We start from the raw sequence: 23,195 nt of genomic DNA on the forward strand, positions 1-23,195 counted from the left end.
CGCGCGCACCCGCTCGATTGGCCCCGCGGCCCCTCCGCCCCTCCCGCCAGCCCATTGGCTCTGCCGGGCCCCGCCCCGCCCCCATTGGTCCCGCCCCCCGACGCTCACGCCCCCACACGCCCCCTGGCGGCACCGCGGACACAAACAGAGACGGTGGGCGGGGCTTGGCGTGTTTATTGCCCCGCCCCGTCCCCGGTTCCGCGGCCTTCGCCGTCCGGTGGGGTTCGGTTCCGCTGTCCGGTGCCGCTGTCCGGCCACGGCGCCCTGCTCAGCGCGGCCCCAGCGCCCGCAGTAGGCGCGGGAAGTTGGGGGTGCCCCAGCCGGTGACCGGGTCCCAGGCGGGGGTGGCGCAGAAGCCCTGGCCCTGCACGGTGCCGTCCAGGCAGGACAGGTGGCAGCCCTGGATCACCTGCGGGGACAGCCTCAGTGCAGGGGCTCCGAGTCTCGGGACAGAGACCTCCGGAGCACAGGAGCCCCACACAGCCCTGGGACAGCTGTACCATGGGCACAGGGACCCTGCCTGCAGTACTCGGGAACCAGGGACAGTCGTCCCTGCCATCCCTGAGACGGGAATCCCAGGGACAGGGGCCCCAGACATCTGACACGGGGACCCGCACAACGCCCCCCATGGCACAGGGTCCCCTCGGGACACGGGCAATGTGGAACAGCACGCTCAGCTGCACCCTGGCACCTCTGCAGCCCCTGGACGCTGCTGCCCCGGCCACACGAGGGGACCTGACCCACAAAGCTCACAGGAGCCCATGGACACCCCTCCCATGGGAAGGATAAGGGGAACACCAGGACACCCCTCCCATGGGAAGGCCATGGGGACTCTGTCCTGCCCCAGGCACAGCTCTGGGAGCAGGAGCCCCACGACAGCCCCTGGAGCAAACATGGCCTTCCCCAGGCCTCAGCCCCACACGTCAGGACACCCAAGTCAGCCCCCAGCAGAGCCCCTCACTGCCCCACTCACATCGTAGAAGGCATCACCGAGCCCTTGTTTCTGCAGCTGGTAGAGCGCCGGGTTGAGGAAGCCGAGGGGCGGCAGCCCCCGCTGCAGGCGCCGGTCGTTGATCAGTGCCACCATGCCTGCCACCACCGGCGTGGACGCCTGCGTGGGCACAACCCCCCTCAGCCCAGGCCTGCCACGCCGAGGGCAGCGGGGACGGGCTCCTTACCGAGGTGCCCCAGACCCAGGGCAGCGGGCATGAGCTTCTTACCGAGGTGCCCCAGACCCAGGGCAGCGGGCATGAGCTCCTTACCGAGGTGCCCCAGACCCAGGGCAGCGGGCATGAGCTTCTTACCGAGGTGCCCCAGACCCAGGGCAGCGGGCATGAGCTTCTTACCGAGGTGCCCCAGACCCAGGGCAGCGGGCATGAGCTCCTTACCGAGGTGCCAGAGACCCAGGGCAGCGGGATGCGGTTTGTCACCACCCAGTAGTTGTCGGAGAGCGCGGCCAGGTCGGGGTAGGCACGGCCGCTGCTGTTGTAGTAGGAGCTGGGGGGCAGCTTGGAGGCTGAGCGCAGGAAACGCCCGACAGCAGCGGCCTGGGGATGGCACGGCCTGTGGGCATCTCCACTGCCCCGTCCCCCCAGCCCTACCCCTGCAGCCCCGGGCTGGCAGCACAGGGGTCCCTACCTGGTACTCAGGCATGGGGAAGACGTTGCTGAAGCCGCCCCCGCTGATGTAATCCGTCACCTCCTCTGTCACCAGGAAGGGGTTCTTGAAGGACGTGCCACCCACCGTGGTGACGTAGGGGCTGGGGAGACGGGGACACTGCAGGTGGGCACACGGCTGCCTGGGCCTCGGCAGCCACCAAGAGCCCCCTCTGGTACCAAAACCTCGGCCCACAAACCCAAGCAGCCCCTGGAGCTGCACAGGCTGCACCTCTGGGGTCTGTAAGAAGTTGGTGAGGACCCCAGGCGATCTTGGAGGGCTCAGACCCCGTGGGGCTGGGGCTGGCCGTGCCCCGGGGGCTGCACTGACCCCTGGCACCCACCTGGAGGCCGGGAAGCTGGGCCGGAACGTGTGGTTCCCGCTGTGCTCCCGCCGGCAGCCAGCACCGTCGTCACCTGCCGGCACAGAACAGGTGACAGGGGACCCCCTGGCACCGGGCAGCCGCTCCCCAGCCCCTCCCCAGCCCCGCCCGGCCCCACCTGAGGCGAAGAGGATGGTGAGGCCGCGCGCCGCTGCCTTCATGAGCTCGGTGTTGACGCGCTCCATGTAGGCGTAGGACAGGCTGTCCTCGTCGTCCCCGTAGCTCACCGAGTGCACCCAGGGCACCGAGGACATGTTGCTGAGCAGCACCAGCCAGGCCAAGAAGGGCTCCTGGCTCTCGTGGCGCCCTGCAAGGACATGGGGCAAGGGACACGAGGATGGCTCCCCTGACATCAGGGATGGGGGACAGAGAGGAGCCCTGCCTCAGCAGCACCAGCACCTTCCTACAGGGCAGGGCAGCCCCAAGTGCTCCTTCCTGTGGGCCCCAGAGCCGCAGCACACCCTGGAGCTCCGTGAGCTCATCCTGGGGCTCCTGACATTGGCACTGAGCTCCAGCTCAGCCCATGGGCTTGGCAAGAGGCCCATCGTTAGCCCAGGACAGGGGGCTGCACTCACACCCCTCTCCAAGACTCTGCCCAGGGCTGCAGCCACGGGGGCACCTGTGGACCCAGCAGGGCCTCGGCTCCTCCTGTGGCAAAGGTCCCAGCAGAGTGGTGCATGTGCCACCTCCACACATTCCACCCGCCCGGTGCCTCCCTGCCCTCCAGCCTCGCCCCTGGGAGGGGGGCAGAGCCCCAGCCACCCCCGCTGACTCTCAGTCACCCACACCAGTGCACCTGCACCTTCCCACACCTGCAACTGTGTCAGGGTGGAGGGAAGGGCAGCACCCTGCTGCCACTGTCACCATCAGGGACAGGGCCACTGTCCTGTGGCACTCACCTGCCCAGCCAGCTCCCAATCTGGGACACTGCCCCTAGCACCGTACCGTGTTTGTGTTTGTGCAAGCTGTTTGGCAATTTGTTTTCCCCAATTCCCTCACTCTCCCTCATCTGCTGCCCTGGGAGACTCGTGGGTGGGAGCTGAGCTGCAGCAGAGCTGGAAACCCCTAGGGGAGGAGGGTTGTGCCCTCCTTCATGGGATCTGAGCAGGGCAGCTGCTCCGTGTGGTGCCAGCAATGAAATCCCTGCTCCAAGATACCCTGGGCGTTGAAGGTTCACACAGTTCACAGTCACTGCACACAGCAGGAGTGACATCCCCAGGAGCTGGGAGTGTGGGGCCAGCTCTGACTTGGGGAGCACGCAGGGAGCACTCAGAGCAGCTGGGAAAGCACCTGGGGCTGTCCTGCAGCCAGCTGCTGCACAGCCCTGCAGCTTGGGGAGCACACAGGGTGCACTCTCACAGCACCTGGGGCTGTCCTGCAGCCAGCTGCTGCACAGCCCTGCAGCTCTGCCCTCACCCTCTGAGCACTCCCCTCTCCCGTTCCAGCCCCCTCCCTTACACCTCCAAGTGTTCCCTCCTGTGCTCCGGGCACTCCCCTCCTCCCTCTGGGTGCCCCCCCTGCCCCTCGGGCTGTTCCCCAGTACCTGGATTGCTGAAGACCCAGGTGGAGACGTTGGCCCCCGTGCTCATGATGTACTCCACGTCCAGGCTGGCCTCCAGCCCGGCTTTGCCGCGGCCCTGGCGCCCCACCACCCGGTCCACCTGCGTGCGGTGGGCAAAGCCGCTGCCAAAGAGCTGCATGAACTCGGCCAGGTCAGCCTGGTGGAAGTACTGCTCGAGGAACTGCGGGACACAGAGGGACAGGCTGCCTCCTCTCGAAAAAACAAGGTAACACCGTGATCCTGGCACAGGAAATCGCCCAGCATGGCTCTGTACAGCAGCCACCAAGGGACGCCCAGCTGTGCCACGACCCCTGGACCAGCAGCCACCCCTGGGACACCCAGCTGTGCCACAACCCCCGGAGGACCAGCACCAATCCCTGGGACAGCCATGGCACACAGAGCGGGCAGGGGTTACCTGTGCACAGGCCTGGCTGTTGTTGGGCAGGAGCCCCACGTCCCCTCCTGTCATGTTGTATCTCTGGCGCAGGACGGCCGGTGTCACGCCCAGGTGGAATGACGCTCGTGCCAGCTGTGGTGCCAGCTGTGGCTCCTTCCTGGCCCTGCTGACCGCCTTGCGCTCCGTGGGGAACCGGTGCAGCCCACCCACTGCAGCAGAGCACAGCAGGACAGGAGAGGCTGTCAGGGCACAGAGCCCCGGGAAGGCAGGACACAGCCCTGGGCTCTCCATCACTGCCCCATTACTGCATGGGCAGGCCAGCAGCAGGGCTTGCATTGCCCAGCCCTACAGCCCTGGCCCAGGGAAGAGCCTCTGCAGCCTTCCACAGCTGAGCCAGCCCCAGCCTGGCACGCCCTGCACCTTTCACTGGATCCCACGGAGCAGGGCTCTGCAGGAGGCTCCGCAGCCTCACCTCCCCCAGGGGGGACCTACCGAAGTCCAGGTGCTCGGCGAGCTCTGCAGGGACCGTGTAGGGCAGCGGGGACCGCACCAGGCTCTGCTGGCCCTGCACGTAGCGGTGGAACTCGGCCCCGGGGAGCAGGCGCTCGGCCGTGCTGCAACATAGGGACAGAGCTGGGACACAGGGACAGCCACCACAGGATGGGACAGGGCTGGGAGAGAGGGACAGCCACCAGGGACTGGGGCTGCACTGGGACACAGGAACAGCCAGCACAGGATGGGACAGTAGTGAGACACAGGGACAGGCACCACAGGGCCAGCAGAGCAGGTTCCAGCCCTTGGAGCTCACCTTGCAGGCAGGTAACACTCCAGAAAGTCAAGGGTGGTGACACTCCAGCAATCCTCTACACCATGGCCCTGCAACCACTTCAGAACTGTCATCAGCGTGGCTGCGGAAGGCTGGACCAAGTCCCTGAGCTGCTCCAGGGACAGGTACTGCCCTGGGGGACACACAGGGGTCAGATCCCCTCACGGGCCCCGGGGTCCAGGGCCTCAGGGACGGGGCCGTTACCGTATCGCGGGGACCGGGGGTCGGACACGGCCTGGACCAGGCGGGCGAGGCGGGCGGTGCCGCGCTGCCGCAGGGCGAAGGTCAGCTGCACCGGCTGCCCGGGATCCACGCGGCCGGCGTGGGCCCAGCCGGGGGGCACGCTGCGGGGACACGGTCAGCGGGGCGGCACCGGCACCGGCACCCGGCCCGGCCCGGCCCCGCACCTACCGGAACGGCTGATCCCGCTCCAGCTCCAGCGCCAGCCCCGGCGCGCAGCTCCAGGCGGCCGCACACAGCGCCAGCACGGCGGGGACCCCCCAACACCTGCAACGGGCTCAGGGGAGCACGGGAGCGGCACAGCCCGGGGGAACCGGGACCCACCGCGGACCGGGCCCGGAGCCCCTCTGGCTGCGCCTTAGCCTGGGCCTGGGGAGCGCCGCCGGAGCTCCCGGGTCCCAGCACCGGGGAGGGAGCCTGTCTGACCCTGTGGCCGGGAACCCCGCCTGACCCCCGGGCCCTCACACCGGGGAACCCCGCCTGACCCCCGGGCCCTCACACCGGGGAACCCCGCCTGACCGCCGGGCCCTCACACCGGGGAACCCCGCCTGACCCCCGGCCCTCACACCGGGGAGCCCCGCCTGACCCCCGACCCTCACACCGGGGAACCCCGCCTGACCGCCGGGCCCTCACACCGGGGAACCCCGCCTGACCGCCGGGCCCATCCCCACCGCCACCCGGGAGCCCCATGGACACCCTGAGCCTCCGTCACCCGGGAGCCCCGCCGGACCCCTGCGGTGCCCATCGCCGGGGCCGGAAGGCGCCCTCGCCCCGGTAGCGCCCATGCCACCGAGGGGTGTCCCGGTGTTCCCGTGCCGGGGTGCCCCGCTCGGTGCCCGTTACCCCCGCGCCATGCCGCCCTGCCGCGGTGTCCCCCCGCTCCGTGCCGCCCCGCTCGGTGCCCCCCCCCGTTCCGTGCCCGTTACCCCCGCGCCATGCCGCCCTGCCGCCGGTCACGTGCGTGTGCGGGCGCGTGACTCCCGCCACGTGGGGACACCAAAACAGCGCCACGTGACCGCCCTCACGTGACGGGCGGAGCCGCGCGCCGGCACCGGCGGGGAGGGACTGGGCACGGCACCGGCACCGGCACCGGGACTGGGCACGGCACCGGCACCGGGCACGGCACCGGCACCGGCACCGGGACTGGGCACGGCACCGGCACCGGGCGGGGCGGGACTGGGCATGGCACCGGGACTGGGCACGGCACCGGCACCGGGACTGGGCACGGCACCGGCACCGGGCGGGGCGGGACTGTGCATGGCACCGGCACCGGGACTGGGCACGGCACCGGCACCGGCACCGGCGGGACTGGGCACGGCACCGGCACCGGCGGGACAGGGCACGGCACCGGCACCGGCACCGGGACTGGGCACGGCACCGGCACCGGGCGGGGCGGGACTGGGCATGGCACCGGCACCGGGACTGGGCACGGCACCGGCACCGGCACCGGGACAGGGCACGGCACCGGCACCGGCGGGACAGGGCACGGAACCGGCACCGGGACTGGGCACGGCACCGGCACCGGGCGGGGCGGGACTGGGCATGGCACCGGGACTGGGCACGGCACCGGCACCGGGACTGGGCACGGCACCGGCACCGGGCGGGGCGGGACTGGGCATGGCACCGGCACCGGGACTGGGCACGGCACCGGCACCGATACTGGGCACGGCACCGGCACCGGGACTGGGCATGGCACCGGCACCGGCGGGACAGGGCACGGCACCGGCACCGGGACTGGGCACGGCACCGGGCGGGGCGGGACTGGGCATGGCACCGGCACCGGGCGGGACCGGGCACGGCACCGGCGGGGGGGGACTGGGTACAGAACTGGCACCGGGGCGGGACCGGGCACGGCACCGGCGGGGGCTCGGGGCGGCGGGGCGGGCCCGGCTCCGGGGGGCACTCGCTGCTGGCCGGCCGCCCCGAGAGGCGGCTCACACACGGCCCCGGCCGCCCCCTGTTCCCGCCCGTCTCCCGGCGGGAAGCGGAGCGGACATTTCCTGGAGGGATGGCTCGGACCGGGGGCTCGGCGAGGGCCCGTGTCGGGCCACCGGGGCAGGGCTCCCTGCGGGGCTGATGGTCCCGGGCTCTGCGGCGGCAGGAGAGCCCCGTGTGAGGCCGGGGGTCCCGGGGCGGGGGTCGGGGCTCCCTGCGGGGCTGATGGTCCCGGGCTGTGCGGCGGGCGGAGAGCCCCGTGTGAGGCCGGGGGTCCCGCTCGGGTCGGGGGTCCCGTGCAGGAGCGGCTGCTCGCAGCAGCGCAGGAGATACACAAACGATAATAACCATTAACGAACATCAACTCTAGACACCACCCTCGAGCAGGAAACCAAACGCTAAGAACTTCGAAACTTGGGACCAATGAACCAATGGATTTCTGTGTGTTTTAACTGTATGAAATATGTGGAAAATTTAGTAAAATTCATGTGTCATGGAATGATTTTCTCTGCACAACCCAGGACATATGTGGATGAAACGGTTTCTGTTGCACATCCTGGCCAGAACAAAATCCTGGCCAGAATACAGTAATGCCTTGATTCTCTAACAGTAAAAACGTTGTTGGGAGTTTTTTGGTTTTCCTGCAGTTTCGGTGACAAGCTCAGTCACACGGCACATCCCACGGCTCCAGCCGTTCCCAGCTGTTTTCCTGCGTCTGCAGAGCGGGGTCCGGGCCAGGAAGAGACAGGCAATGGGAAAACCACCTGCCCGGCCGTGGCTGCCAATCCCCCGCACTGGAGCGGTGCCAGAGGCGTCTGCTCCTGCTCGCCTGTGCTGCCCTGCCCTGGCAGCCCCGGTGTCCCCCTGCCCACAGACAGAGGGGTCCCAGCTGCCCTGGCCGCAGCCGAGGCTGGGGGGCTGCGTGCCCCATGTGCAGTTTGGGGATGGGCTCTAAGTGGGATGGGATTTGCAGGGGATGCTGTCTGGCTCTGTCTGGACAGCCGGGATTAAGGTGGCCGGGCAGAGCTAATCGTGTTAGGGAGCATCTGCTGCTGCTGGCCCGGTGCTGGAGGTCAGGGGGCCTCAGAGTCCCCTGGCTGCAGCCTCACTCCCCAGACCTCTGTGCTGAAGGGGTCGGGTGGGGATGGAGGAGCAGAGGGAGCCCCAGGGACACCGTCAGGGACAGGGTGGCCCTTTGCCCCCTGCCCCGGCTGTGCTGGCCTGTGCTCACCCCTGTCAGAGAGGGGGACAGGAGGGCTCCCCTGGGCCCAGAGCTGCCAGCAGGGCTGGGGGGGGCTGCAGAACAGGCTGGGGCTGTGCAGGACAGGAACAGGCTGGGGATGTGCAGAACAGGAACAGGCTGGGGATGTGCAGAACAGGCTGGGGCTGTGCAGGACAGGCTGGGGATGTGCAGAACAGGCTGGGGATGTGCAGAACAGGCTGGGGCTGTGCAGAACAGGCTGGGGCTGTGCAGGACAGGCTGGAGCTCTGCAGGATTCACTGTGGGGTGCTGGAATCAGAGCTGAGGACAGGGAGCACACAGGTTGGTTTGGGGAACAACAACAACAAAAGGAAAGCAGGGAAGGCAGGATGAAAGGGGCTGATCACATGTAGGTGGTTGATGGTCACTGCTGGGTCTGGCCACATCCGACACCTGACGGCTGCACAGCCACTCCTGGGTGTCCAGCTCTGTTTCTCGGGGTTGGGGACACTGTTTGGTGAGAGGAGCCCATGTGGCGTCAGGAGATCAGCAAAGAGCCCTGTGCGTGCCTGTGTCACCCAACAGGGACAAGCAGAGCCAAAGCTGCTGGGCAGACTGCTGGGAGCACTGGGATCCCCAGGGCAGTCTGCGTGTGCTGGCTGTGATGAGGCTGTGCCTTGGGGAATTTGTGTGCCCAGGTGTCCTCAGTGGGGATCCAGGAACGTGAGGTACCTGCTGGGCAGATGACATGTCCAGGTGTGGCTGCTGCAGCCCTGGGGGCCTGCGCTGCCCTCCCACAGCCCCCACCAGAGCCAGGGTACGGGATGGGATAGGGATGCCCGTGGCACGAGGTACCAGCTGTGTGCATGTGTGTAGCCATGCCTTCCTCGTGTGCCTGCATGGAAACACACCCAGCCTGGCTGCTGGACAGCCCCGGGGCCATGGTCCTGCTGCAGCTCCACTGACCCCTCAGGAAATGGACTCGGCAGGACGCAGCCATGGACGTGGGACCAGAGCCTGGCCAGCCCCCGCCGTGAGCCCTGGGGCAGATCCAGTATCCCCCCACCATCAGCCCCATGGATCACGGTGCCAGCCTGGCAGGAGCCTGGCAGCAGGGACGGGGCGGTGTCTGTACAAACGTGTGGTTTATTAAGGCATTTTTGAGACGTTGGCACTTGGGTTCAGGCTGTGCTGAGCAGCCCCTGCACGGCCGCAGGCAGCGCTGGCACATGCAGCTCCACGAGACACAATACAAAAGGTACAAACGAGTAAAAACAGCAATCGTAGTACAATGTGTAAAAATAAATAACTGGGGCTCAGTGACCCCAGCCCAAAGCAGGGTGTGAGTGTCTGGCCCTTCCTGTGGCGTGCAGGGTGACCCATCTGTGTCCCCACCCCAGATGTGCAGTGCAGCTGGGCTGCGTGGGCAGCACAGGGCCAGGGGGCACCCAGCATGGGACTGGGGGGCACCGGGTAGCCCTAGAGTGCCCCCACAGTCCTGGGGGACACGGGACACCCCCAGAGTGTCCCTACAGGGCTGGGGAGAACAATGTGTCCCCACAGTGCTTGTGAGCAGGACACAGAGGGGATGGGGTGCCACCAGCCCAAGAGCCTCTGTGGGCTGTCCCTGTGCCAAGGCAGAACCGTCTCCCCCTCCCAGGGCACCCCGGGCCCCTGTGGGTCCCCAGCAGAGTGGGCATGGCCCTTGGTGGGGCTCCCTTGGTGCCCACTATTGCAGGTGCCTGTCCCCTGTCACTGCCCTGTGCCCAGGACAGCACCTGGGACCAGCAGCACATGCCAGGTCCCCATGGCACAGCAGGGATGGATGAGAGGCTGACTGTGACACACAGAGCTGCAGACACAGATGGTTCTTCCTGGGACAGGGGGGACGGGCAGAAGTGATGCATTTGTCTGCTGTGACACCTTTGGGGCTGGGTCTGGGGAATGTGTAATGGGAAGGAGCTTCCCCCAGCTCTGCTCAGGCACGGGGTATCCCCCCGACCCCCAGACACACCCCTGAGCAGACTGGGCATTCAGGGCTCTGTGGGGCACCCATGGCCGCGCAGGGATCACAGAGCCCAGGGCTGCTGTGGGGCACCCATGCCCATGTGGGGATCACAGAGCCCAGGGCAGCACTCCCAGGGAGGGCTGTGACGTGGGAGCAGCTCCGGGGAGCAACGGGCTCAGGGAGAGCGGGTGGGTGGGTGTGCTGCGGGTGTGACACTGCCTGTGTGTGTGAGTGGCCGTGCTGGCAGGAGATGGGCACCGGCCCCGTGCCGGGCTCACAGCATGCATGACGGGGGTGCAGGGCAGCCCCACACAGGGGCTGGGCCAGCAGCAGGGGCTTCTGGCACCCTGACCATGCTCTGCAGGTGACCAGACTGTCCTGGGAGGCAGTCATGTGACAGGGCCCAGGGAAGGCCACATGCCCAGCGTCCCACTGTGGCTGTCAGAGAACACGCTGGGTTATGTGGCTTTTTGGGGCACCATCTCCCACCTGTGCTGACAGAGAACACGCTGGGTGATGTAGCTTTTTGGGGTCACCTCCCACCTGTGCCCCTGCAGCTGCAGGCTGCCTGCCGGGCCGAGGGTCACAGCAGCCATCCTCACTGCTGCTGAGGCTGGGCTGGCCCTGTCAGCTGCACACAGCTCTGCCAGCCACACTGTGCTGCCTGTGCCCGGGCACTGCCCCTGCCTGGGACCCTTGCCCAGAGAGGCACCTGCTCCCAGGAATGGGATTCCCATGCTGAGCATGGCAGGTGCCTCCCTGCCAGACCACAGGAACCATCCTGAAGTTCTGGCAGGAGATTCCCGGATGTGTCACCTGCAGTGGGTAGCCAAAGGGCTGGAGAGACCTCAAAAGCTTTCCTGTCCCTGCCCAGCCACAGACAGGCAGCAAGGTGTGGGCACTGCTGCCTCCTGCTGCAGCCAGCCCGGTGAGTGTCCCCTCCCGGGCAGGGGCCAGGCTCATTCCCACAGGCAGCATCCGTGCCCCAGGGCATCGCCCCTGCCCGGAACATCACCCCCGGCCACGGGGCATCGCCCCTGCCCTGGGAGCTCCGAGGGTCGCAAGGGAAGGCTCAGGGTCCTCCTGCACCCAGGCTGCTGCCTGGCCCTGGGCAGGGCAGGGTCTGGGCCTCCATCCCCTCAGCTCCCCTCAGCTCCCGGAGCAGCAAGTACCGTGAAGTACCATCGTGCCCAGCACCCATCTGAGCCACATGGACCATCACCCCGGGCCAAGCAGCACACGGACCATCACCCCGGGGTGCCAGCACTGGGGTCAGCAGTCCATAGGGCACCAGCCAGCACAGGCTCTGCCAAGCTGTGGGGAGGGACGGGGCCACGGCCCCCAAGGGCATCGGCAGTCCCAGGGCCCAGGCCAGGCCCAGCGCTGGGAGCAGGATGAGCGCCCATTTTAGCAGCCCTGGGCTGGGCCCCACTCCGGCCCCATGGCTGCGGGCTGGGGCAGAGGAGTCCAGGGCCCAGCTCTAAATCCTGAGCTCGGCCTCCTCAGGGGGCTCCAGCGAGTGCTCAGCACTGATGGTGGAGGTGGACGGCCCCTGCGAGATGCCGAAGGGCGAGACCACCGGGGAGCGGGCGGCCAGCGGGGACAGCGACGGGGAGAAGCTCGGCGACATGGCGGAGGACGAGATGGAGCCCTCGTGGCTGATGGGCGAGCGGCGCAGCGAGGACGGGTGCGGGAAGGTCCTGCCTGGCGGCGGTTTGGGGGGCACGGACTTGGCACCCGGATGGGCCACTGAGGTGATGAGGGGCGGGGGGTCGATGCGGGGCTTGGGCTCTGCCTTGGGCTTGGCTGGGAAGGGCTTGCGCAGGGAGCTCTCATCCTTGAGGCGGGCGATCTCCGTGAAGACGCTGGCCAGCGGCTGGAACTGGGGACACCAGTTGAGCAGGTAATCCCAGTTGTAGCTGCCGCGGAGCTCCTCGTCGCTGGCCACGATGGCGGTGAGCGAGCCCTCCACGGAGGGCTTGCCGTCCTCGGGGAAGGCGTAGTCCTGGGGCTGCGAGGAGACGCTGAGGCCGCAGCGGACGCCCAGGAAGGCGCTGCCCCCCCCGTCCTCGCGGTACAGCTGCAGCGGCGGCCCCGGCAGCAGCAGCCCAGAGCCCTTCTTGCTCTTGAACCACTGGGCGCTCTCCAACGCAGCTGGCTCACACGAGATGTCGGAGAGCTGGTCAGCATCCTGCTGGATGCCAGAGTCAGGGCCGCGGGCAGCGATGTGCTCCTGCATGGAGGCTGTGATGCTGGCCACGCGTGGGTACTCATTGATCATCCGTATCTCGTCATCCTCAGCGGCTTCCGCAGAGCCACGGCCGCTGGAATGCGAGGGGTCCAGGGAGCCGCCCCGCGTGTAGGGCCCTGCCGGCTCAGTCCCGTACCCTGGCAGCGCCTGGTGGTAGATGTGCTCGGTCCCGGGCAGCGCCGGCTCCTCACGGCCCAGCTTCTGCAAGGACCCGCTCTGCGCACGGGCCAGCGCCCCCTCTGCCTCTGCCTTCTTGTGGCCCCGGCGCTGCCGGGAGCGCACCAGGGCCAGCACGATGGCCACGGCGGCCAGCACCACCACAACGCCCAGCGAGGCGGCCACGGCCACCAGCAGGAGGTTGAGGTCAGGTGCCAGGCCAAAGGAGGTGTGCGTGACGTCGATGGTGACCTGCGCAGAGGCCACACGGGAAGCAGGCAGCGGGCTGCGGGCCTGCACCTCCAGGCTCATCTCCCGTGGCTCCCTCTTGGTGCGCCCAGCCCCGGCTTGGGGCTGGCTGTCCACACGCAGGTAGATGGAGCCCGTGGTCTGGTTGATGGCAAAGTACGGTGAGGGCTTTGCCAGGGTGTACAGCACAACACCGTCAACCCCCTCGTCCTCATCTGTGGCCAGCACCCGCCCGATGCTCTGCCCTTTGCGCGCACCCTCAGGCACCTCAAAGTTGAAGGAGGGGCTCAGGAAGATGGGATCATACTCATCTTCCCCCGTCACCAGCACCCGCACAGTCACAGTGGCCGAGGCATTGCCGGCGTCGGTGGCCCGAACCAGGAGCTGGAAGGCTTTGGCTCGCTCGTAGTCAAAGGTGAGGCGGGAGCGCAGCTCCCCAGAGCTGCCATTGACAGCAAAGGCATCCCGGCCGTCCCCCGTGCTGGGGTCCCCCAGCGCCTGCTCCAGCACCACGTACCGCAGCTCCCCAAAGGCGCCGCTGTCGGCGTCCACGGCGCGCAGCGTGGTCACCAGCGTGCCAGGTGGCAGGTTCTCCCGGATGCTGGCGCTCAGCACCTCCACCGGGAAGTACGGCTTGTTGTCGTTGATGTCCTTCACCTCAATGGCCACGGGCACCAGCGCAAAGTGCCCGCCCGGCGTGTCCGTGGCCCGCACCACCAGCGTGTGCAGCGCCTGGGCCTCCCGATCCAGCGGGCACGCCAGGCTCAGGGCGCCCGTGCTCTCGTGCAGCTGGAACAGCCGGTGCTGGTCCCCCGAGCTGATGGTGTAGCGCACGCGGCCACGCGGCCCCGAGTCGGCGTCGTGGGCGGCCACGCGCAGCAGCTCGGTGCCGGGCAGCGCGGCCTCGCTCACCGCCGCGCGGTACTCGGCCCGGCCGAACACGGGCGGGTTGTCGTTGACGTCCTGCACCGTGATCAGCACGGGCACGGTGGCGCTGCGCTGCGGCACGCCCCGGTCCGAGGCTGCCACCGTCAAGTTGTACACCGGGATGGCCTCGAAGTCCAGGGGCTCCACCAGCACCAGGGCTCCCTGCGTGCGGAGCTGCCCCCCGGCCCGCGCCACCCGGCTCTCCACCTGGAAGGCGTTGCCGCCGTTGCCGCTGACGATAGTGTAATCAAAGCCGGCGTTCTCCCGGGACAGGTCGGCGTCGCCTGCCTCCAGCATCAGCACGGTGGTGCCTGGGCGCAGGTCCTCGGGAACGCTGGCGTTGTAGCACAGCTCCTGGAAGCGGGGGCTGTGGTCGTTCACATCCAGAACCTGGATCTGCACCGTGGCCCAGGATGAGAGGCTGGGAGAGCCGTGGTCGCGGGCCTCCACCACCAGGTCCAGGGTGGGCTGGCTGGCATTGAACTCCACCTGCCGCGTGGTGAAGAGGGTCCCTGTGGAGCACAAGGCCAGGGTCAGCATGGGAACCAGTGGGAGCTGGGAAGGGTATCAGCTGGAGGAGCATTTGATGGTCACCCTGCTGTGTCTGCTTCACCAGCCACACCAGAAAGTGACCTTGTGAGGGTTTGAACGGAGGCAGGATGGGGGCACTCTCCTCCACAGGCAACCTTAGATTGACCCATGAGAGAGGCACACAGAGCACCAAGCCCACGCACCGTTGCTGGGGTCGATGGCAACATCAGGGCTGGGCACAGTCAGGTGGAAGGTGATGTCCCCATTGCTCCCTGAGTCGGGGTCGGTTGCACTCACAGTGAGGATGACACTGCCAGCAGGTGTGTGCTCTGGCAACAGCACCTGGAAGATGAGGAAACCCCAGTCAGCATCTGGTTCCCCCCTGCTCAGAGCCCCCAGCATCCCTGGGATGGGGATCTGGGGCTGGCCAGGCAGCCAAAGCCAAGGGCACCCAGCCTCTCACTGGCCAGGGAAACCACACACAAGGAGTTTGTGCTCCTAGACCCTTCAAGCATTCCTGGGGCTCCCCAGCCCCTTGGCTGGGCTTCAGTGCTGCAGCACACACTGCCCAAGCCAACCTTCAACAGGGACCTGCCCAGGTCTCGCCACAAACACTTGTCTGGGCTGGGACCCATTTCCCACCCCCTCTGGCTTCCCCACTGTGCTCATCCCTTTCTGCTGGACCCTCTGCATCCAGCTGTGCCCCTTGCAGGGGCTGGTCCCAGGGTCACCTGCCTGGTTTCAGCTCCTTCTATGCCACAGTGAGAGCATGAGGGATGCCAGGATGCAGATGTGGGTCAGAAAGTGGGACCAGAAGGGGCTCAGACCCATGCTCTGCTTTGTAAGGGCAGAGAGGCCAGGCAGGAGCTGCAGAGGCTTGTGTGGGCTGGCTGGCACACCCGGCACCTGTACCTGATAGAAAGCCTGGGTGAAGGTGGGCACGTTGTCGTTCACATCCTCCACGAGGACGGTGAGGTTGGCCTCGGTCTCGTGGCGCGTGTCGGAGGCGCGCAGGGTCAGCGTGTAGCGGCTGCGCTGCTCGCGGTCCAGCGGCCCCGTCAGGGACACGTGGCCCCCGTAGCGCAGCACCCCGAAGGTGTCTGCCACGTCCCCCTCCAGCAGCAGCGTGTAGGACAGGGCCGGGCCCGAGTCCACGTCGTTCCCGGTCAGCTGGGCTATCTGGGTGCCCAGCAGCGTGTCTGTGGGAGCAGACACGTGAGTGAGCACACCCAGCCCTGCCCAGCATACCTGGCTCACCTGGTGGGAAACCAGCTCAGTCCAGAGCCTGAGCACCAGGAAGAGGGGAAGATGCCATGGGAGAGGGGGATGAGGGCGGAAGACGAAGGTCTCAGGAGCTTGGCAGGACAGGTGGAGGTATGGCATGGGCACAGGGCATACTGGCTGAGGACGGTGAGCAGGCAGGGCAGTGTCTGCAGCCAGAGTCCCAGACATGGGGCAGGGGTCAGGGCTGAGTTGGTAATTCAGGCTGCTCCCTCAGCACACAGCAGCAGCACAAGGGTTGTGCTTGAGAGCTCGGGGGGCTTCAGCAGGTCAGTGTGACCCAGCTCCTGACAGGGACTGGCCTGGCCTCCCTGGGGCTCCTCCCCACCCCATGGCACCCCAGCTCTGGCCCCCAGTGCTCCGGCACTCACTCTCGGGGACACGGATCTCCCAGGGCACCGGGATGGTGGGGCTGTTGTCGTTGATGTCCATCACCACCACGGTCAGCGTGGCCGAGCCCATCAGCGGGGGTGTTCCTCGGTCCATCGCTGTCACCACCAGGCTGTGGGCAGGCATGAGGTCAGATGTGTGTCCACACATGTGAGGGAGCACCTCACCCGTGTACTGGGATATGCACTGCACACCTGCATCACACCTGGGACGTGAACTGCAGGTGTGCACAGGGCTGGAGAGTGTGTGTGTGTGTGTGTGGAGGGAAATGCACAGCGGCTCAGACCCTGGGGTGATGGATCTGTGCAGGGCATCCTCTGGAGGTGTTTAGGGAAAGACTGCATGCAGCACTCAGTGCTCCAGTCTAGCTGAGAAGGTGCTGACCAGTCACAGGCTGGACTCGGCAATCTCAGATGTCTTTTCCAACCTCAGGGGTTCTGTGATTTGGAGAACACATGTGGGGCAGTGGGTTTGGTACATGGAGAGCACGGTGGGGCACAGCAGCAAGTTTTTGCACACCTAAGGCATGTGTTGAAGTCTGGAAGGTGTGTGGGTGCAGGCAGAGCACCTTGTGGGGTACAGGCAGGGCTCTGGGGCTCTCTGGCTGCTGGGGAACACCTGGAGCCTCTCTGGAATGGTGAGGGATGTGTGGATGGAGGAATACCCCAGACTCCCCCAACGGGGAAGAGGGCAGAGGAACCCCCAGCCATGGGGGCACCTGTGGAGGGGGAGAACACGAACTGGGGGTCCTCATCGGAGCAAGGTGTGTGGGGAAGGGCAGGAGAAGCCTCAGATTCATGGCAGGGTGTTTGCCAGCATGTCACATACATGTGGATGGACATGTCTAGAGCGTGCACATATGGCGAGGGGCCCAGAGGACCTGTCTGGATGCAAGGGGACATCTGGGGGGGATAGTGCAGGGGTCTGGAGCCATGTGGCAGGATAAAAGGGTCCCGTACTTGGAAGTGGAAGAAATTGAGCAGATGCAGTGCAGATTAAGGAGGCAGGAAGGGGAATGGATGAACCTAGGGCCCTCTCACAATCTCCTCAGCTCTGTAGAGACCTGACTGAGCTATGTGTGGGCTCATCTTGGCCATCTGGCTCCTGTGTCCTTCACTCCCACTGACCCTCAGCTGTGCTGCCTGACAGAGCCATTTCACAGCCAGGCTGGGACAGCTTTGGGGGCACCAAGAACAGTGTTCCCCATGCCCCGGGGCTGTGCTCCACAGCTCTGTCCCTGTCCTGGCCTCCCCCAGCTTGGCTGCACTCACCGTGTCTGGGACCAGATCTCTCTGTCCAGGATGGCAGCAGTGGTAATGGTGCCAGTCTGAGGGTCAATGTGGTACAAGCCCGGCATTGGCAGGGACTGGTTGATGGCATAAGTCACCTGCCCATTCGCTCCCTGGTCCAGGTCATCTGCCAGCACCTGCAAAGCCACATGAGATGCAGCTGTGGAGCCCCTGAGGCAGGACTTGTGTGCTGGTGCCAGCCCCAGGCCCATGCAGCCCCCATCCCATAACCCCAGCCAGGCCAGGGCTCAGGTGTCCCTGTTTGTGCCCTGCCATACCTGGATGACAGGTGAGTCGTAGCCCTGTGACTCCCAGATGAATGCCACGTAGTTCTGCAGCTGGAAGCGGGGCAGGTTGTCGTTCACATCCTGGAGGTTGAGGTTGATGGCCATAAAGCCAAAGGAAGCTGCAGTCTCTGCCTGAATCACCAGGCGCAGCCGGGGGCTGGCCTCGAAGTCCAGACTGCTGGAGTCCTGCACTGAGATGGCACCTGCAGGGGAACAGAGGGAAGGGGGAGTGAGGTACCAGCACCATCCATCATCCATCCATCCATCCATCCATCCATCCATCCATCCATCATCCATCCCTCCATCCATCCGTCCATCCATCCCTCCATCCATCCATCCATCCATCCATCCATCCATCCATCCATCCCTCCATCCATCCATCCATGCATCCATCATCCATCCATCATCCATCCATCCATCCATGCATCCATCATCCATCCATCCCTCCATCCATCCATCCATGCATCCATCATCCATCTATCCATCATCCATCCATCCATCCATCCATCCATCCATCCATCCATCCATCATCCATCCATCCCCAGGGATGAGGCAGCCACAGCTTCTCTGGGCAACCTGTGCCAGAGCCTCACCACCCTCACAGGGAAGAATGTCTTCCCGAAATCCCATCTAACCCTGCTCTCTGAGGTTTTGGGAAAAGGTCTCATTATGGGGGACCACAACTGCACTGGGAGCAGTGCTAACAGCCTCTGGTCAGTGACAGGGCAGTGTCCACACTCCAGTACTAACACCTCTCACCGAACTGGTACAGACTGTGGACAGTGCTCCTGTGCCCTGGGGGCCCCAAGCACCTGAGCAGGCATGAGCAGAGCTCCCCAGGTGTTCCTGGAGCCGTACCTGAGCTGGGCTGGATCTGGAAGGTGTTCCTCTCATTGCCACTGACGATGCTGTAGGTGATGTGCCCCGAGGAGCCCCCCATGTGCACGGCCTGGACACTCGCCACCTCAGTGCCTGGGAGAGCAAAAGGGCATGAAGAGACAGAGCCTGGGAGCACGTGGCAAAGGGTCAAGGTGACGCAGGGCAGCACGTGCTGTACCACTGCTCTGCCTGAGGACACTGGGACAGGGGATGAAGAGCTAAGGTTAATGCTGGGCTGGGAGCCTGGTGTCATGGTGCATATCCACGGCTCCTCAGTGGTCTCACTGTGACCCTGGGGACCTTCAGGGAGCACTTGGGTACCTGTGGCTGCTGACAGTGATTTGAACACACTCAGGCCAGCCCACAGGGACACCACCCTGACCAGCCTGGGCACCACTCAGACCCTGCAGCTCCTTGGGTCTGCCCAAAGCACAACAGGACTTCCCCAGACCCCACAGCGCTCTGTGGTGGCAGTTGCCCACAGCGCTGCTCCCACCTCCCCTTTACCCTATCCCATTCCATCCCAGCACTTTCTGGTCGCTGCCCGTGGGTACCTGGGGTGGCATTTTCAGCCAGGGCCACGTCTCTGGTGCTGCGAGGGAAGCGCAGCCCGCGGTAGGGCTCCTCCTGCACGTGGATCACCACCACTCCCGTGGAGGAGAGCGCTGGCTGCCCCAGGTCCATGGCCAGCACGAAGAGCGTGCGCTGGCGCTGGCTGAGGGCGCCCAGGGGCTGCAGCAGCTGGATGTCCCCCGTGTAGGAGTTGATGGCGAAGGCGGAACTGGGGCTGGCAAAGCGGTACAGGATGGAGGCGTTGGCGCCTGCGTCCCGGTCCTCAGCCCTCATGGTGGCCACCACCTGCTTGAGGGGTGTGTGGCGGGACAGGTTAACGGTGAGCGGGCTGTGCAGGAAGGCCGGCACGTGGTCGTTGACGTCCTGCACCACGACGGTGACGCGCACGGCGGCGCTGCGGGGCTCCCAGGGCGCCGCGTCCACCGCCATGGCCAGGAAGCTGTAGCTGGGCTGGCGCTCCCGGTCCAGGGCCTGCGCGCTGCGGAGCCGCCCGCTCTGCGGCTCCACCTGGAACATGCCCAGCGATTCGTTGCCCAGGTAGTAGGAGACCTGCCCATTCGTGCCCTCATCCGGGTCCTCGGCCGCCAGCTGCAGCACCAGGGCGCCGACCGGCAAGTCCTCTGGCACCTCCACCGTGTAGCTGGCCTGAGCAAAGCTGGGGGCATTGTCATTGAGGTCCAACACCTTCACGGTCACCGACATGGTGGCACTGCGTGGTGGGGAGCCGTGGTCCTGCACCACTACAGTGAGGCTGTAGGAAGCAATTTGCTCTCGGTCGAGGGCATGTGCGGTGGAGAGGACACCAGAGACGGGGTCTAGGCTGAAATCCTGCCCAGGGTCTCCACCTAAAAGAGAAAGGGGGGAGCAACAATGCAGCATGCCTATAAGTGGAATGAGAAAGGCCCCGGAGAGCATGGAGCCCAGCACCACGGGATCTGGCAGGGTGGGTAAAGTGAGCCCCAGTGGGAGCAGACTCCTTGGGCTAGCTCCATATGAAGAACTGACTCTAACCACTCACAGGCTACTGCTGCTGCCATGGGGAGTTGCCAGGCAGCCTGTGGCAGGATACAGCAAAAATCTGACTTGGTAACCTGTGAATTAACAGGTCAGAGCAGCCAGGAGAGGTGTGGAACTGTTCTAAGCCTGGGGAATTATACACAAGCCTGGGGAATGAGCAGTGCAGCCTGTCCAGATCTCAGGATGCTTTTCACTGGGGACAGAGAGCTGAGAGATGACAGCAATGCCGTGCAGTTTGCAGCAGGAGAGAGCTGCCATGGAATGGGACTGCTGCAGTTGATGTCCCCAGACACAGGGGAGCCCAGGGAGAAGTCCCTGCCCAGTCCCACGCTCCCAGTGCATCTCACCTGCCACCCGGTACTCCAGGCGTCCGTTCTCCCCACCATCAGGATCAGTGGCCCGCAGGGTGTAGAGTGCCACACGACTCTGGTTCTCAGGAACCTCCACGGAGCAGGACTCCCTCTCCAGGAGGGGTGCATGGTCATTCTCATCCCCCACGGTGACCCACACCGTGGCCTTGGTGAGGCTGGGCGGCAGGCCGGCGTCCCGCGCATAGACTGCAGGACAGCGAGAGCACCAGAGGCTGACTGGGAGCTGCAGCCACAGAGCCCGTGTGCCAACAGCCAGGCACCCACAGGGGCAGCCAGGCATGTGAGCATCAGCGTTCCTGCAGCCCCAAACCGCCCCACAGCCCTGCTGTGCCCCACAGCCCCTCCTCCCTCCCTCCCTCCCTCCCCATGCCGTGCCCTCTGCAACACTCCCCACGCCAGCAGCAGAGTCCCTGTGTGCCCCCCCGACCCCCTGCCCGCTGCCTCCCCTTGCTTACCTGTCAGCACGTGCTGCTCCTGCTCCTCCCGGTCCAGAGGACGCGTGGTGACAATGAGCCCCGTCTGTGGGTGGATGGAGAAGGGCCCCCCCGAGAGACCCCCATAGGACACCTGCCCGTTGGCACCTGCGGGCACAAGGGTGCTCTGAAGGCAGCCCAGCAGCAGCCCCAGCGCCTCGTTGGGCTCCTGCACCTCCCGGATCTCATCTGGGGAGGGTGGGCTTGCTCCCTGGTGGCACAGGTGTGCGTGGGGTCCCAGCCTAACCCAGCTGCTGGCAGGCCAAGGAGTGCCCACAGAACAAAGGCCACGGGCCAGGGGACCAGAGGGAACCACAGGTTCCACTCCCACCCTTTCCCAGGATTCAGCCCACCTCCCACCTCCAGGCCAGGTGCTGGTCCTTCCCTCTGGTCAGCCAGGCTCTCCAGACTGGCAGAAGGGAGCAGGGCATGCCCAGGCCTGGGGCTGCATTTCCAGACAGGCCCTGTCTGAACTGGGCAGCTGACCCTGGCCTGCGTCCTCACCCAGATCGCGGTCCGTGGCCAGCACCTGCAGCACCGGGCTGCCGGCCGGCAGGTTCTCCATGATGTGGGCCTGGTACTCGGGTTTCTCAAAGACAGGAGCCTCGTCGTTGACGTCCAGCACCAGCACGGACAGCAGCTGTGTGGCCGAGAGCCGTGGGAAGCCGTGGTCCGTGGCCACCACCGTCAGGTTGTGCTGGGCCACCTCCTCCCGGTTCAGGGCCCGCACGATGGAGAGGGCACCTGAGGGCACAGGAGAGGGCAAGCTGGCACCAGGGGCACCAGGCCCTATGCCTCGGGACTACTGTGGGCTGCAGGACAGATGGCTTTCAGGAGACAGCAGCACTGTGCCAACCAGATGCTGTGCTTGGCACTCCCTGCACCCCCAGTCTCCCTCCTGGGGCTCCCCAGCCCACACCCTCCATGTTCCCACACACTGTGCAATGTCCTCATGTATCCCTGCACCCTCCTCAACCACCGGCTCTCAGGATCCCTGCACCACCTCTGCACCCTCCATGTTCCCACACACTGTGCAATGTCCTCGTGTACCCCTGCACCCTCCTCAGCCTCCATGTTCCCAGGATCCCTGCCATCACTCTGCACGCTCCCAGCCCTCACCAGTGCTGGGGTTCAGGTGGAAGCAGCCATCAGCGTTGCCTGCTCGCAGGGAGTAGCTCACGCGGCCGTTCTCTCCCAGGTCGCTGTCCTGGGCCACCACGTGCAGCGCCACGAAGCCTGTGGGCTGGTCCTCCATGACGCTGACGGCGGCCGGCGAGAGGAAGACGGGCGCGTTGTCGTTCTCGTCGGTGACGAACACGCGGGCGGTGACGGCGGCCGAGCGGCGCTGGCTGACGTTGCGGGCCTGGTCCGTGGCCTCCACCACCAGCAGGAAGGCGGCGGCGGCCTCGCGGTCGAGGCCCTGGCGCAGGCTGAGCTGCCCCGAGCGGCCGTCCAGCTGGAAGGGGGCTCCGGGCGGCTCCAGGTGCAGCAGAGCATAGCGCACCTGGCTGTTGGGGCCCACCCCATCCCCGTCCAGCGCCTGGAAGGTGAAGATGGAGGAGCCAGCCTGGGCGTTCTCAGGCACCACAATGGTAATGGGGTCTTCGGGGAAGGTGGGGGCCTGGTCATTGCAGTCCTGCACGTGGATGTGGACCAGCACCAACCTGCTGGAGGGATAGCCGTGCTGCGTGTCCTCAGCACTCACCTGGAGCACGTGCCGTGCCCCGGCCTCATAGTCCAGCTCACGGGCAGCGTAAATCTCCCCTGTCACACTGTCAACCACAAAGGTGCCGTCCCCACCGCCTCCTACCACCGTGTAGGTCAGCTGTCCTCGGGCAGGGGCGTCCGGGGGGGCCACTGAACCAATCACAGACCCTGGCTTGACCCCCTCGAGGGGATGCAGGGTCAGCACGGTGGCATCAGGCCGGGGCAGCACGCGGGAGGATGGCAACACCTGTGAGGAGAGAAGGAGTGAGGGGCACGCAGAGGGGCTGTGTGCCAGGGCACACAGCTGGAGCACAGGAGGGTCCCTCTGCTCCTCTGAACACACTCTACTTGTGAGGGTGCCTGAGCCCTCCACTGGCTGCCCACAGGTGGTGGAGTCTCCAGCCTTGGAGACAGCCAGAAACCACCAGGCAGCCCCATGTGAGCAGGGGGCTGGAGAAGGTGACCCTCACAGGTGCCTTCCCTCAGCCCCTCTCGGGCTCTGTGCCTGGGTCCGATCCTGCAAAGTCAATGGACAGCAGCAGAAACAATTCTGCAAACGTAAGCAAGAGTGAATGAGAGGTCACGCTCATCCTGATGGGAGGCACAGA

General features: G+C 66.0%; 2 protein-coding genes across 3 annotated transcripts in view; both read right to left on the reverse strand.

The window, feature by feature from the left end:
• Positions 1 to 168: 168 nt before the first annotated feature.
• Positions 169 to 6,040, reverse strand: TPP1 (tripeptidyl peptidase 1). 2 transcript variants are annotated; one of them, XM_058799884.1, is made up of 13 exons: positions 5,989 to 6,040; positions 5,234 to 5,329; positions 5,027 to 5,166; positions 4,805 to 4,955; positions 4,489 to 4,610; positions 4,015 to 4,205; positions 3,582 to 3,780; positions 2,157 to 2,345; positions 2,000 to 2,072; positions 1,639 to 1,759; positions 1,389 to 1,547; positions 974 to 1,111; positions 169 to 409 (listed from the first exon to the last, which is right to left on the reverse strand). In XM_058799884.1, the coding sequence occupies exons 1-13, from the start codon at positions 5,997 to 5,999 to the stop codon at positions 269 to 271; spliced, it is 1,731 nt and encodes a 576-aa protein (XP_058655867.1). In that variant the 5' UTR covers positions 6,000 to 6,040; the 3' UTR covers positions 169 to 268. The 2 variants fall into 2 exon arrangements, with proteins under 2 accessions (XP_058655867.1, XP_058655866.1); XM_058799883.1 differs by lacking the exon at positions 5,989 to 6,040 and adding an exon at positions 5,906 to 5,923.
• A 5,646-nt stretch (positions 6,041 to 11,686) lies between these two features.
• The window catches only part of DCHS1 (dachsous cadherin-related 1), a 41,663-nt gene continuing 30,154 nt past the window's right edge, over positions 11,687 to 23,195 (reverse strand). The window contains exons 10-21 of the mRNA XM_058824882.1: positions 22,000 to 22,834; positions 21,385 to 21,624; positions 20,863 to 20,988; positions 20,384 to 20,593; positions 19,001 to 19,864; positions 18,426 to 18,539; positions 17,559 to 17,770; positions 17,263 to 17,417; positions 15,973 to 16,103; positions 15,233 to 15,519; positions 14,524 to 14,662; positions 11,687 to 14,301 (exon numbers count right to left, since the gene is read on the reverse strand). Of these exons, the coding sequence (XP_058680865.1) occupies positions 11,687 to 14,301; positions 14,524 to 14,662; positions 15,233 to 15,519; positions 15,973 to 16,103; positions 17,263 to 17,417; positions 17,559 to 17,770; positions 18,426 to 18,539; positions 19,001 to 19,864; positions 20,384 to 20,593; positions 20,863 to 20,988; positions 21,385 to 21,624; positions 22,000 to 22,834 (5,928 nt within the window). The remainder of the gene's footprint in view (positions 14,302 to 14,523; positions 14,663 to 15,232; positions 15,520 to 15,972; positions 16,104 to 17,262; positions 17,418 to 17,558; positions 17,771 to 18,425; positions 18,540 to 19,000; positions 19,865 to 20,383; positions 20,594 to 20,862; positions 20,989 to 21,384; positions 21,625 to 21,999; positions 22,835 to 23,195) is intronic.

Source organism: Ammospiza caudacuta, chromosome 2, assembly GCF_027887145.1.
Source record: "Ammospiza caudacuta isolate bAmmCau1 chromosome 2, bAmmCau1.pri, whole genome shotgun sequence".
Taxonomy (NCBI): domain Eukaryota; kingdom Metazoa; phylum Chordata; class Aves; order Passeriformes; family Passerellidae; genus Ammospiza; species Ammospiza caudacuta.